Source organism: Castor canadensis, chromosome 11 (assembly GCF_047511655.1).
Source record: "Castor canadensis chromosome 11, mCasCan1.hap1v2, whole genome shotgun sequence".
NCBI classification, from domain to species: domain Eukaryota; kingdom Metazoa; phylum Chordata; class Mammalia; order Rodentia; family Castoridae; genus Castor; species Castor canadensis.
Window position 1 is genome coordinate 100,276,284 of NC_133396.1, and position 14,885 is coordinate 100,291,168.

At 41.0% G+C, this 14,885-nt stretch overlaps 1 protein-coding gene across 1 annotated transcript; it reads right to left on the reverse strand.

Annotated features, from left to right (window-relative positions):
* Positions 1 to 62: 62 nt before the first annotated feature.
* Ufc1 (ubiquitin-fold modifier conjugating enzyme 1) lies at positions 63 to 4,739 on the reverse strand. The gene is made up of 6 exons (XM_020174322.2): positions 4,378 to 4,739; positions 1,705 to 1,772; positions 1,406 to 1,469; positions 1,029 to 1,105; positions 708 to 798; positions 63 to 496 (listed from the first exon to the last, which is right to left on the reverse strand). Exons 1-6 carry the CDS (start codon positions 4,498 to 4,500, stop codon positions 416 to 418), a joined length of 504 nt encoding a protein of 167 aa, XP_020029911.1. The 5' UTR covers positions 4,501 to 4,739; the 3' UTR covers positions 63 to 415.
* Between the last annotated feature and the right edge of the window lie 10,146 nt (positions 4,740 to 14,885).

The window sequence follows — 14,885 nt, forward strand, 5'->3', positions numbered from 1 at the left end:
CCATCCTAGTGTAGCTGTTCATGTGCCTCCGGCATTAGCCACCAATGAAAACCACAAGCCACAACAGGAAGCAGCTTTTATTGATGGGTGTCTCCAGAAACCAAAAAGGCTACATACTCATTCTCAATTACCCCTATGCCTCCAGGATTGAGGCTTCCATTGCTCCACTTAGGGAAGATATATAAATTGCCTCTTGGTTTTTCAAGGCCCAAGTCTTTTCCCAACCTGTGTAGACTTAGAAACTCAATGGCAGTACCGGGTTGTTGTTTTTTAGCCCCAGCAATGCCTGCTGCAGCTTCTTAGTAGCAGCTTGAGCTGGAGGGATGTGGGACAGTAAGAAAAGTGATGCGCAAGAAAAAAGGAACACAGTCTGAGGGATACAGGTCCCTTTGTCCTGCCTCAGTGGCTTGATCCTTCATTGGTTGCATTTCTCTTTGTGCTGGATCACACCCTTCTGAATCAGATCAGGGATTTCCACTGCCAGCCATGGACCCAGCTGCAATACAAGGGAGACCCTGTAAGACAACTCCTGCCCGGTCAATGCCTCTTGTTCCATCAGAAAACTCCTTCCTGAAGAGAGATTCTGGGAAAACATGCCCAAGGGACAACACTGTTGTTCCTTGTTTACTGTCAGCTACTTTTTTCTTATACTGCTTAGGGCCTGAACCATCCCTCTCCCCATCACATACCAAATGTACAAAACTTACCCCCAGGGCCATGAGATGAGCTAGTCCAAATTTGGGCACATTCCTGGCCCACAGAGGTTTGAAGTGATCAGTCAGGCATATTTTGCCTCCCCTATGAGAGGGATGAAAGAAAGGTGTTGGTATGCAAATTTTACCATATTGCATAGTAGTCTCTTGGGAGCACAGGAAAATTACTAGTGCTGAGAATGGAGAACAAAGTTAGCTAAGTCATTTGCCCAGGCCTGGAGCCCCTCTAGGCCAGCAGGCTGGGGAAATCTTCTGCCTCTTGAGTTCTTCCCTAAGGCCGTCTCTGGCTCTTTCTCATCTCCTATGTAGTCCTACCTGTACATCTTTGCTGTCTTTCCATCCAGCTCAGGGACTGCAATTTCTGGAGCAGTAGTGGGATATGTGACAGGAATCTGGAGAAATTATGAAATCTTAATAAAACAGAGAATCAAGATAGAAAGAAGCTAATCTAATCAAACATCAAACTAATCTAAGCTTGGTTGAACTGAAATGGTCTGCAAACTCCCCAAGTATGTACATGCCAAGATTTTGGACATGGAACTTAGTAAGTGTAACTTTTGCTTGCTTCAAATCTCAGCTTATTCCTCCCATTTTTAAAGTTTTCTTTGGTCCTTTCAAGAAAGTTTAGTTTAACAATCACCTCATCTTTCCCCTTCTATTAACCCTCATTTTTCCCACTCCATCACACTCACGTCAAACTCGATGTCAAACTCATATTTGAGGAGGTCATGGATGTACCAGCACTTTCCAAACCACCTGTAACAAAGACCAAACCTCAGTCCAATTTCCCCATTCCTCTCATACTCAAATGATATCTTGGCTTAGGCTACCAACCTGGAAGACTTATGGGACAGAAACTGGGGAATACTGGAGTTATGGAGTAGAGACAGCTAATGTGACACATGGCAGCTCTAACAGTGGGCCTTGGGATACCAAATTGCTTAAGTCAGGTAAGACACCCACACCACACCTTCCAAGAGGGTCTGCCTACCGGGTCCCTTCCTTGTTGGACTCCAGTCGGAACCAATCATTGTCTGCATTCTTGTTGTTCTCCACATACTAAAAGCATAAAATGAGATCTATGAGGAGTGAGTCATGGCCAAGAGGAGCACCCTCCCATCAAAAGAAGTGTCAGATTACTCTTTCTCAGTATGTTTATCCAGCTTTTCTTTTCTTCTTTTTTGGTTTTTTGGCAGTTCTGGAGTTTGAACTCAGGGCTTCATGCTTGCTAGACAGATGCTCTACCACTTGAGCCACTCTGCCAGCCCCTTTTCTGACAAAAGCAAAACTGAAGGCGAGGCTATACTGGTAAATTAGGGCTTGCTCAGAGCACAGAATAGAACACTTGGGTCCAATTTAGCAGGCACAAAACATTTGAAGATATTATCTGGGTTCTTTTCTCACTTCTGACAGTGTCTGCCCTCCGCCCACAACTCACTTTGTAGGGCACTGCCTTCCTGGAGCACCTCATATAGTCCATTAGCACCCACAAGCTAATGACTAATTAGCTAATTCTTTTTTTTTTTTTTTTTTTTTGGAGAGACTAAGGTTTTGAACTAAGGTCTTTGTGCTTGCAAAGCAGGTGCTCTCTACCACTTGAGGCACACCTCCAGTCCATTTTGTTCTGATTAGTTTGAATATGAGAGTCCTGTGAACTACTCCCCTCAACCCCCGGGCTGGTTTTGAACCTTGATTCTCTCAATCTCAGGCTCCCAAGTAACTAGGATTACAGGTGTGAGCCACTGGCATCCAGCCAACTCCTAAATTTTTATCTTTAGTTCAGAACTTTTGTCAGAATTTTATACTCTAGTATCTAACAGTAAATTCAAATTTTTACCATCATTTAACACTAAAACTCAGCATATCTACCTGAGATCTATACTCTTTTTTTTCTTTTGTGGTACTGGGATTTGAACTCAAGGCCTACACCTTGAGCCACTCCACCACCCCTTTTTTATGAAGAGTCTTTTTGAGATAGAGTCTCAAAAACTATTTGCCAGGGCTGGCTTCAAACCTGATCTCTGCCTCCTGAGTAGCTAGGATTACAGGTGTGAGCCACTGGTGCCCAGCTATACTATTTCTTCAGACTTGTTTCTCTTCCTGAGATTGAGAAATCTCAGATGGCTGTGTCACTAAATCACCTAAGCCAAAAACTTTGCAATAATCCTTGACCCTCTCTCTTCTTTACTCCACCAATTCTTCATTATATCCTGCTGATTTTACCTTCTGAGTATTCTTCAAATGTACCTCTCCTCTCTATCCTCTCCACAACTGCCTAGTTTAAATAATCTTTCTTTCATTTGGATTAATGACAGCCTCTTAGCTGATCGCCTACCTTTCAAGCTTATACCTGCCAATTGTATTTTTCTCTCTATTGTCACTGTGCTTGATCTAAACCCAAACTTGATTATATTACTCCTCAGATTAAAATCCTTTAAAGGCATCCTAAAGAGTCCAAACAAAATACAATTGCTCAAACCTATCTCTCCGGTTTATTTACCACTCCTTGCCTCACAACTGATGCTCTAGCAACTCTGAACTACTTTTTTCTTCATATACACCATTCTCCTTCTACTCCTTTCTCCCTCCCTCCCTTTCTTTCTTTTCTGTGGGACTGGAGTTTGAACTCAGGGCTTTTGGCTTACAAAGCAGGCACTCCACCTTGAGCCTGCTCCAGTCCATTTTGCTCTGGTTATTTTGGAGATAGGGTCTTATGAACAATTTGCTTGGGCTGGCCTCAAACCTCAATTCTCCTGATCTCAGCCTCCCAAGTAACTAGGATTACAGGCATGAGCCACAGGTGTCCAGCTCACATCATACTCTTTCTAGCTTGCATGACTTTGTTCATGCTGTCTTTTGTACCTTGAGTGTTCTCCTATCCTTATGTTGTATCAGACTAGCTTATGTTTAACCTTTAAATCTCAGCTCAAGTATTACCACTTCCAGGAAGCTTTTCCTGACCAAACTCAAGCTGTATTAGGTATCTTTTCTCATACTTTCGAAAAAAACATCCTAGCCATTTAAACACTGTATAATAATGTCTCTACCTCAGTAGGAGCCACCTTATTTGGTTTTGCATCCTCTAGATTCTAGAAGCACAATAAAAATTTCTAGGTGAAGAAATACATGAGGTTGGACATCTGCTGGCCTTTGAGGCAGACAGAGCCCACTGCAAAGAAAAAAAGTTCTCTTCCGTAGTAGAAACATGAACCAAGATGTCTAGTTTCTAAGAGCTCCGCATCCCTCTCTTCAGCTAACACCCTAAATTTTCAGCCCTAACATGCGTGCCTCCCTCAGGAAGACTGAAGAAGGGAGCAGAGGTGCAATGGGATTTAGGACCGTAAGAAGTACTTTTGACCACCTCTCCTACATCCACTACCACAAACATCTGGAACCCGAGAGCCACGTCATCCTCAAGGAAGATGTAACGCTGAAACAACGTTTTTAGCTGCAAGGTCTAAGTTCACTGTGCTCCTAACCTGAGCTGCTTCTGCGTCGTTCCCACCCAGGTTTGGTAATCCCCCAGCCCCACAAACATCCCAGTACTATGATTTATGGTAAAGTTAAAAACCGGAAGTGGCTTCCACACGGAGCTTATTCCTCAGAGCACCCGATAACCCGCAACCCGTTTGCGACGCTGTCAGCCATTAGGAGCACAACTGACCCGGATAAGGGACTGATACTCCTCCTTTAGTCGCTGCACCCACAACTCCCGATCCCGAGGTCCGGCGTTAGTCTTCAGCACTGGAATCTCAGACACGACCCGCCGAGTGGCCTCGTCCGCCATCTTGGACCAGGGCACAAGAGAAATGCGGAAGTCGTATTGCTTGTAATTTACGCTCAAGGTGCCGCCATCTTTACTACGGGAGGACGAGGCGTTGGGTTGCCAAGACTTCTATGAATGCACTCTTTATTTTCTCGAAACGGAGACAAATTTGCGACCTCCTCACCTGCTTGTGTGTGCATCGGAAATAACAATGGAAAGAGACTGGTCTGTCCTGAATATGGCACCTATTATTAAATCACCGGAGACGGCTCAGAGAGTGACTTCCGTTCATGCTCAGACAAGCAATCTCAGAAAACCCTTCCGGACACCTTCCCAAACCTAGAAAGTTGTTAGACTGTTAGGCTGTTCTAGGCACTGTTCCCTGCCTTGCCAAAATGCGCGACTCGTGTGTTTCTGCTTCAAAGAAGCTTTCTTAACGTATATAGTTCCTACCCTGAAGAATTAACACAGCCGGATTAGGGAATTGTTAGTAAGTGTCAAAGGACTTTAGATATTACAAGATTTGCCTTAATCTGTCCTAGAATAGGCACTCACTAGCTGAGCCCTAGATTTTTCTTTTTCGGGGGTGGGGAGGAATTAATTCATCCAGGAAGGAACCTTGTCTCTCTATACATTGTGTATGGCACACAATAGGTACTCAGTAATCCTTTGCAAAATTTTGTATCTCCTAGTTGGTTTTAAAACCTAAACAGAATAACTTTGGCTTTAATTTAAGTATCTTGTTTATTCAGTGAATCATTCCAGCCTATGCCAGTAATTTTGGATCCATTTCTATCAACTTTCAAATTTTGTAGTTCATCAATAAATTTGATAAGTGTGCTATATCTTGTCTAATTGCACTGGCTGAAACGTCCAAGACACTGCTGAATAAAAATGTTGAGAGCAGGCATTGATTTACCCCAATTTTATCGGGAAAATTAAATCTCCATTAAGTATGATGTTAAGTATAAGTTTTCTTCCAGGTTGAGGAAGTTCTGCTTTTTTTTTTTTTTTTTCTTTTAATCATAAATCCATAGGGGATTTTTCCTCCCCCTTTGGTGGGACTGAGGTTTGAACTCAGGGCTTTATGCTTGCAAAGCAGGTGAGCTAGTGCTTGAGCCACACCTCCAGTCCATTTTGTTCTGTTTTTTTTGGAGATGGGGGGGTCACACTAATTGTTTGCCTTGGCTGGTCTCAAACCTGGATCCTTCCAACTTCAGCCCCCCAGGTAGCAAGGATTACAGGTGTGAGCCTACAGCGGCTGGGGATGTGGGATTTTTTTCAAATGTTTTTTCTGTGTATTTGACATGATAGTGTGATTCTTGATCAGCATGTTGTACATCTGTTTCATAAAATTATTGAATGTTGGGTATCGGATATAGTTAAGGCAAAGCTTTGTAACACCTCACTCAAGGTCTCCTAGGGTAGATAAAGATTTATTTCATTTTGGGTGTAGGCACTATGGTACACCACAGTGAGAACACAGTACAGAGAACAAAGATTTGGAATGAGGCTTTGCAATTTAATTGTCATTAAGACTTTGTAGAGGGCTGGAGGCATGGCTTAAGTGGTAGGGTGCCCGCCTAGCAAGCCAGAGGCCCTGACTTCAAGCCTCCCCCGACCTCCCCCCAAAAAAAAAGACTTTGTAGAATTACTTTAACTCCTTGTGGTACATTATCTCACCTATAAAAGGAATATAATTCTTTTTTTTTAAATTTTTTTCCCACACAGCTAGTAAGTGATATAATAATTCTTATAGGGTGTTGTAACTGTATATGTAATGCCAAAATTCACAAAATAGGCTTTTGGGATGAAATTTAGATAAATAAATAACAGTAGTTTTCAAACTTTTATGTAATAGAGTCAAATTTACAAACAAAGTCTTGCTGGAAATCTCAAAATACAAAGTGATCAAGCACTAGGCCATGCATATAATCCCAGTTACTTGGAAAGTTTAAAGCCAGCCTGGTCAAAGTTAGTGAGACTGTGCAAAATACAAAATACAAATAAAAGGGCTGGGCTGTGGACATGGCTCAAGTAGTAGAATGTTTGTGTGAGAGTCTGAGTTCAATCCCCAGTACTCAAAAACAAAAAAAAAAACAAAAAGAAAGAAAGAAAAAAACAAGAAAGAAAAGTGATCAATGATCAATGCAGAGCTGTTCTTGTTCAACTACAGGCAGAAAACTTCCAGCTTTGAAAACAGTTCGCTGTGAAAACCATGCTTCATATTTTATTGTTTAATTGTCTTGATAGCCAGGAAGCTCATTCAAAGTAGGTGCTATTATCTATTTTGTTCAATGCTATATTTCTAAAACCTGATAAAGTACCTGGCACAGATTTTGTTCAATCGATACTTTGATACTTTTTTTTTTCAAGCATTTAAAGCTTCACAGCTTTCTTTAGAGAAGTGACAGTCTCAATCAATATTTTTTTAAATCAATGAACATCACCTGGGTGCAGTGGTTCAGGCCCATAATCATTGACATTGAGGCAAGAGTATCTAAAGTTTGAGACCAGTCTGGGCTTCATGGCGAGACCTTGTCTCAAAAAGAGGTGATTTTTTTTTTTTTTTTGCAGTTCTGGGGTTTGAACTCAGGCTTACACCTGGAGCCACTCCACCAACCCTTTTTTATGATGGGTTTTTTCGAAATAAGGTCTCTCGAACTATATTTCCTGGGTTGGCTTCGAACTGCTATCTTCCTAATCTCTGCCTGCTGACTAGCTAGTAAAAATAATGTTTAATGAAATGTCTTGATACATAAGCACTAAAAGAGCTGTTTCAGATTGTGTGTGTGTGTGTGGTGGTACAGAGACTTGAAATCAGGACTTCATACTTTCTAGGCACATACTCTACTACTTGAGCCACAACCCAGCCCTTTTATTTTTTAGGTAGGGTTTCATATTTTTTGCCCTGGCCTGGACTGGGATTCTCCAATTTATGCCTCCTGTATAGCTGGATGATAGGTTGTGCACCACCATACCCAGCATTTTGTTGAGATGGGGGTCTCATTAACTTTTGCCCCCAACCCTTTTGGCTTTTGTTATTTTTCAGGTAGGGTCCTGTGTTCTTTTTGCTGTAGTGAGCCTTGAACTGTGATCCTCCTCCTTATCTTTGCTTCCTGAGCAGCTGGGATTACAAAGACAAGTCACTGTGCCTGCCCATGCTGTTTTGTTTTAAAACTGCATGTTGTTGCCAGGCACCAGTGGCTTGCGCCTGTAATCCTAGCTACTCAAGATGCAGAGATCAGTTCAAAGCCAGCCCCAGGCAAGTAGTTCTGAACCCTATCTTGAAAAACCTGTTACAAGAAAGGGGTTGGTGAAGTGGCTCAAGTGGTAGAGTGCCTGCCTAGCAAATGTGAGTGCTGAGTTCAAACCCCAGTACTGCCAAAAAAAAAAAAAAGAAAAAGAAAAAAAACCCCCCAAAACAAAGAAAGCATGGAAAAATCATCTTATTAAATCACATAGTAAAGCAGAGCTCAAATGTATGGTAATACAAAGTACTGTTAAACATAGGGCTGTGTCTAGTTACAGGATTATAGGTATGATATATCTCTACAGAGTTGTTTTAGAAAAATGCTTTTTGTTGTTTTGTTTTTTGAGATAAAGTTTTACTGTGTAGCCCAGGCTTATCTCAAACTCAGTATGAAGACCATGCTGGCCTTAACCTCGTGATCCTCCTGCCTGTGTCTCCTGAGAACCAGGACTATAGGTATGTGCCACACACCCAGCTAAGAATTTTATTTTTGGCAGCACTGGAGTTTGAACTCAGGGCCTCATGCTTGCTAGGCAGGCACTCTGGTAAGCCACTCCCCCATCCCCTTTTATGTGATGGATTTTTTGGAGATAGGGTCTGGAGAACTATTTGCCTGGGGCTGGCTTTGAACTGTGGTCCTCCTGATCTCTGCCTCCTGAGTAGCTAGGATTACAGGCATTAGCCACCTCTGCCTGGCTCTTTGTTTTTGAGACAAGGTCTCTCTTTGTAGTCCAAGCTGGACTCCAACTCTCCACCTTGCTTACACTGCCATACTGGGATTACAGGCCTGCACCACCATGCCCTGATGAGTCACATTAACTGTTAATGTGACTTCACCTTTCCCCACTAGCTAGTAAGATCTGGGCAAGGGTTAGGGGGGCCAGAGAATTTGGTTAACGAATATAAAAAGACATAGTCTTTGGGGAGGAGAAGCTAATATGCAGATAATTACCATAAAATAATGTTTCTGTTCTGGAGGTACAGAAATATTGTCTAAGCAAATATGTCTGAGAGAATCAGATAAGAGTGATAGCATTTGAGCTGGAATCCTTAGGAAAAGTACATTAAACATGCAGGCAAGGAAAGAGCAGGGGAAGTGTGGGATTCCAGGTAGACTAAAGAACATGTGAACAGGCAGGAAAGCATGAAGGAAGACACTGTTGTCAATAATAGCAAATATCCAGATCCTTATTTATGCCAGAAGGTGTAGGGAAGCCTCTAGGAACTATTAATGCTTATTGTAGGGGCAAAATCATACTCTGAAGGTTTGATGGAAGGAACTGACAATGAACAGATTAACCAGGAAAAGAAGTGTAACATTTTATTAATGTGAAAACAGGAAAAAAATCACAACATGGGGGGAAAAATCACAGCAGTGTGATTACTCTCTAGAGCTCAACATGATTGGGGACATATACTTTTTTCCTATGTTGGAGGGAGATAATAGGGAATGTCAAAGGAATAGTAAATGCTTTTTAAGGGAACTCAATGGGCTTGGAACACATATTATGGCCTGGAACAGAGTCTTTTGGGCCTGCAGAACAGAAAATAGGATATAAATGATTGCCTTTGGGATCAAAATTTTGGACAATAGTCTGACAGACAAAAGTCTGTCCAGGTATGATGACAGATTTCAGTCTTTCTTCCTACAACACACACAGTCTTCTCTGGTTATTAAATTTTAATAAGAAGATTGAAGATAATTGTGTTCCTCTTTTGGTGGATCCAGTCAGGTACTTAAGGAAACTTTGCAAGTCCCTGTCTGCTGGGTGAGGGAGAAACAACGGAAGGTCAGAGGGATTTTGATTCTGAGGTAAGTTCTAAGGACTCTCAGTGTGACAAAGCACCAGTCCTTTTTTTTTTTTTTGCAGTTCTGGGACTTGAATTCAGGGCCCACCTGGAGGCCCTTTTTTGTGAGGGTTTTTTTTTTTTTTTTTTTTTTTTGAGATAGGGCTATTTGCCTGGGCTGGCTTGGAACTGTGATTCTCCTGATCTCTATCTCCTGAGTAGCTAGGATTACAGGTGTGAGCCACCTGCGCTGGACTAAAGCACCAGTCTTTGAGGTATTATTTTCTGAGCCCAACAGTATGTAATCTGCTGTATGAAAGCAAAAATATTTGTAAATATGATAAAGTCAGAACACAGAATTTTGCATATGTGGGGTTTTAAAATATTTATTCTTGACTAGGTAATACACACACCTGCTCAAAATTCCAAAGATAAGAAGGAGACGCAGTAAAACGTGTGTCCTCCTCCATTTCTTGACTACTTAGTTCCCTTTTCTAGGGGGCACTTCTGCTTATTTTTTGTGCTATTGGGGAATGAACCCAGGGCCTCGAATTTGCTAGGCAAGTGCTCTATCACTTGAGCTACATCCCCAGCTCTCAGCTAGCTTTTTGAATATCCTTCAAGTTCCATTCTATGCACTTAAGCAATATATACACATTAACATTCTTTAAATTTTTTCTTATGTAAATGGTAGCATGCTGTACACATTTCTACACCTTGGTTTTTCCTTGAATATAGTTTGAAGACTGTCCCATGTTAATGTATATTAACATTAACTCTCCCCTTCCTCCTCTTCCACCACTTTAGGACATGCATCCTTTTAAATGAGTTACCATAATCATTTCAACCAGACCTTCAAGACGGGTATTTATTTTTTTTAATTTTTAAATTTTAACTCAAAATTTTTTTTGTGGAACTGGGGTGTGAACTCAGGGCTTCTTGATTACAAAGCATTCTACCACTTGAGCCACACCACCAGTTTACTTTGCTCTGGTTATTTTTGGAGATTGGGGGTGGGGGGTCTCATGAACTATTTGCCCAGCTGGCCTTGAACAGAGATCCTCCTCAAACTCAGCCTCCCAAGTCCACAGGTTTGAGCCACAAGTGCTCAGCTCTATGATGGATATTTAGATTGTAGCTAGGCTTTTACCATTACAGTGCTGCAGTGAGAAGTCTTGTCTACTCATTATTTTGCACATACAATACATACTTAGATATGGAACTATTCCCTGAAAAGATTTGCACTTTAGGGCTGGGTGTGGTGGCTTTCATCTGTAATTACAGTTACTTGGGAGAGGAGATTGGGAGGATCTTGGTTTGAGGCCAGCCCAGGCAAAAGTTGGTGAGACCCCCATCTCAACCAGTAATACTGGCTTGGTGGTGTGCATGTGTCATCACAGATACACAGGCAGTAGGATTCCAATCTGAGGCTGGTCGTGAGCAAAACCATGAGACCCTATCTGGAAAATAACTAATGAAAAAAAAAAAAAAGGCTGGGGTGTGGCAAAAAGAAAAATTGCATTTTTTTCTAGGTGCTAAAGATCAAACTCAGGGCTTTACATACTATAGGCAAGTGCTTTACCACTGAGCTCCATCCTCAGCCCTGTTCTAGGTTCTTGAGATAGATGAAAACATTTTTTTGTGGAGGGGGCAGATGGGTACTTGGGATTGAGCCCAGGGCCTAATGCTTGCTGGGCAGGTGCTCTTATATCAGCTACACCTCCCAGCCCTTTCACTTTTTTGTTGTTTTTGAAATAGGATCTCACTAACTTTGCCTGGGCTATCCTGGACTTAGAATTCTCCTGCTTCTGCCTCCAGAGTAGCTGAGTCTAAAAAAGGAGACAGTATCTTAATATGTTGCCCAGCCTGGCTTGGAATTCTCAGGCTCAAGTGATCCTCCTGCCTCAGCCTTCTCAGCAGCTGTCACTAGAGATATGCACAAAAACATGAATTTTCAGGGTTCCCCCCACATTTGTGCACTTACAACCGTACATTTTCCTCTAAGCACAGCTTTAGCTGCATGACATAAATTTTGATGTTGTAATTTTAATCATTACTTTAATTTTAGAAGTGTATTTCTTCTCTTCTAAACAATGGGACTTTCTAATTACCTTTTTGTACTAATTTCTAACTTAACTGAAATGCAAGTAAGAAAGAGTCTTTGTATAATTTCAATCCTTTGAAATTTGTTGAAACTTTCAAATTTGCTTTAAGGCCCAGTTGGCCAGTTTTATTTTTTTTAAAAAAACAGGGTCCAGAGTATGTAACCTAGGCTAGCCTTGAACTCATGATCCTCCTGCCTCAGCCTCCTAAGTGTTCTGGGATTACAAGTGTGTGTCACCATTTGTCCAATTGTTTGTTTTTTGCAGTGTTGGGGATTGAGCCCAGGGACTTGTGCCTGCTAGGTAAGGCCTCTACCACTGAGCTACATACTGAACTCTTTGTTTTCTTGAGCTAGAGTCTCAATATTAAGTTCAGGCTCCAGTGTTCCTGCCAGGCTTGAGTGCTGGGATTACAGGTAAGAGTCACCATACCTGGCTCTGGCCAATTTTTTTTTTTTTTTGGCAGTACTAGGGTTTGAACTCAGGGCCCAATCCTGAGCAACTCTACCAGCCTTTTTTTATGAAGGGTTTTTTCAAGATAAGGTCTCTCTAACTAGTTGCCTGGCTGGCTTCGAAGTGCATCCTCCTGATCTCTGCCTCCTGAGTAGCTAGGATTATAGGCATGAGCCCCTGTGCCTGGCTGTTTCAACATCTTTTTCAGGTTTGCACATGCTAGGTAATCACTCTACCACTGAACTGCATCCCTGGCCCTGGTTAGGTTTTAGTGTTCCAAGTGTGCTTGAAAATAATTTGTAATTTGCAGTTGTTGGGAATAGTGGACTCACACTGAGTCAAATTTGCTATTTAAAATTTCTGTATCTGTGCTTTGCCTATCAGTTCTAAGAGAGCCATTCTCTATCAACAAGAGAGGTTTGTTAAATTTCCTAATAAGATTTTGGATCTGTTTTTCCTTGGAGCTCTGTCATTCTGTATAGTTTTAGTTTTTATTATTAAGTGCATACAAACTTAGAATTGTCTTAACATTCTGATAAATTGGACTTACTGATATGTGATGCTCTCCTTTATTTCCAGTAATGTTTTTGGGCTTCAAGTAAACCATAACTGATACAAATATAATTTTCTTTTGGTTTATGTTACATAGTCTATCTTTTCTCATACTTTTAATCTTTTTTTTTTTTTTCTGGTATGGGGCTTTGAACTCAGGGCTCATAATGGCTAAACAGGTGCTCTGCCACTTGAGCCATGACTCCAACCCCTTTGCTTGTTATTTTTTCGAGTTTTTGCCTGGAATGTCCTGGACCGAGATCTTACTGCCTTCTGCACAGCTTGGATCACAAGCATGCACCACCATGCCTAGCTTGTTGGTTGAGATGGGATCCCCCTTTTTCCCTGGGCTAGCTTCTAACTGGGAACTTCCTGATCCCCACCTACATAGCTGGGATTACAGGCCTGACCCACCTCATCCAGTCAGTTTTAGTTTTTTGGGTGGTACTAGGGTTTGAACTCAGGGCTCTACCACTTGAGCCACACATCCAGTCCATCGTCCAGTCCATTTTGCTCTTGTTATTTTGGAGATGGAAGTCTCAAGAACCATCTGCTTGGGCTGGCCTTGAACCTCCATCCTCCTAAATCTCAGCCTCCCCAAAAGATAGGATTACAGGGATGAGACACCGTTCAGCCACCATTACTTTTAAGCTTTTTAATAACCTTATGTCATTGATGGCTTCTAGCATCTTATGCAGTTTTTTTTACATTCATTATCAATCTATATGGAATTAATTTTGGTTAGGATATATTGTAGGGACACAATATTTTTCCCCTAGATGCCTATATAGTCCCAACACCATTACTGAATAATGTATATTCTCTCAAGTCATCTAAAATGACACCTATATTGACCTAGCAGAGTGGCTCAAGTGGTAGAGTGCCTGCCTAGTAAGGAGGCAGCCCTGAGTTCAAACCCCAGTTCTACCAATAAATAATTTTAAATGATACCTATATTAGTACAAAATTTCCATATGCATTTGAATCTATTACTGGACTTTCTGTTTTCTTAATTTGCATATTCACAGGGCATAATAACACTTTTAATTTTTATAGCTTTATAATACATTTTAAAAATCTGGTTGGTTAGCATCTATTTATAATTTGCCAGAATTTCCACTTTGATTCTTGCTCATTGTTCCATGTAAACTTTAAAACAAGCTGGTTTTATGTTTCAAAAGTCTGCTGATATTTTTATCTAGGTCATGTTAGATGCACAGGCAATCTTGGGAAATTGATATCATTGTATTTTCACTCTATTCAAGAACATGGTATTTGTTCAAGTTTTGCGTGAGTAGCATTTTATAATTTCATTCAGAAAGGTTTTTTTTGTGTATGTGTGGGACTGAGGTTTGAACTCAGGGCTCTGCACTTGCAAAGCAGGTGCTCTACTGCTTGAGCCTCACCTCTAGTCCATTTTGCTCTGGTTATTTGGAGATGGGGGTGTCTCATTAACTATTTGTCGAGGCATAAGCCACAAGTGCCAACTTCCTTGAAGTTTTACAACGTATCCTTTTCTCAGCCTAGGACATTCCTCCCCATTCTTAAGATGACTGGATAGCTGTCTTTTCCGTTGCAGCTGCCACCTCTCCTCTTCAAAAAGATGTTTTCCCTGGTGATTCATTTTTCTGTCACAGCATTCTGTTCTTTTCCTTCACAGCAACTATCTCAACTTAGAATTATGTATGTTATTTTTTAAATGTCTATCCATGTAAACAATAGGTCCCACAAAGATAAAGACTTATCTGTTTTGTTTACCATTGTCTTTTCATATATACCTATTACATACATTGATTAAATAAATGAATGACGACTTTCCTTCCTTACCTGTGTTACTAGACTAACAGATTGGGAAAACATCATGAAGGCAATATATACTGTTTTTAGAAAAATTTAAGTTTTTCTGATTTTTTTTTTTTTCGTTTGTGATACTGGAGTTTGAACTCAGGGCCTACATCTTGAGCCATTCCACCAGCCCTTTTTTTTGTGATTTTTTTTTTTTTTTTTTTTTTTTTTGAGATGGGGTCTTGTGCACTATTTGCCTGGACAGGCTTTGAACTGAGATCCTCCTGATCTCTGCCTCTTGGGTAGCTAGGATTACAGATATGAGCCACAGGTGTCCAGATAGTTTTTTTTATATGTTGAGAATGGGCTAGAATTTAAGGACATTTTTACTTAATTGAACAATCAAAGGAAAATTAATTAAATTCTAGATAGCTGGTGCTGTTGGGGAAACAGGGCTTTTTGTTTTTGTCCTT

Excerpts from the sequence above, each read along its gene's own strand:
- Ufc1 (XM_020174322.2), bottom strand. The coding sequence starts at position 4,500 with ATGGCGGACGAGGCCACTCGGCGGGTCGTGTCTGAGATTCCAGTGCTG. Across the intron at positions 1,470-1,704 it reads TCCAACAAGGAAGGGACCCG|GTGGTTTGGAAAGTGCTGGT; the intron begins GTAGGCAGACCC and ends TCTTTGTTACAG. Across the intron at positions 799-1,028 it reads AAGACAGCAAAGATGTACAG|GGGAGGCAAAATATGCCTGA; the intron begins GTAGGACTACAT and ends TCCCTCTCATAG.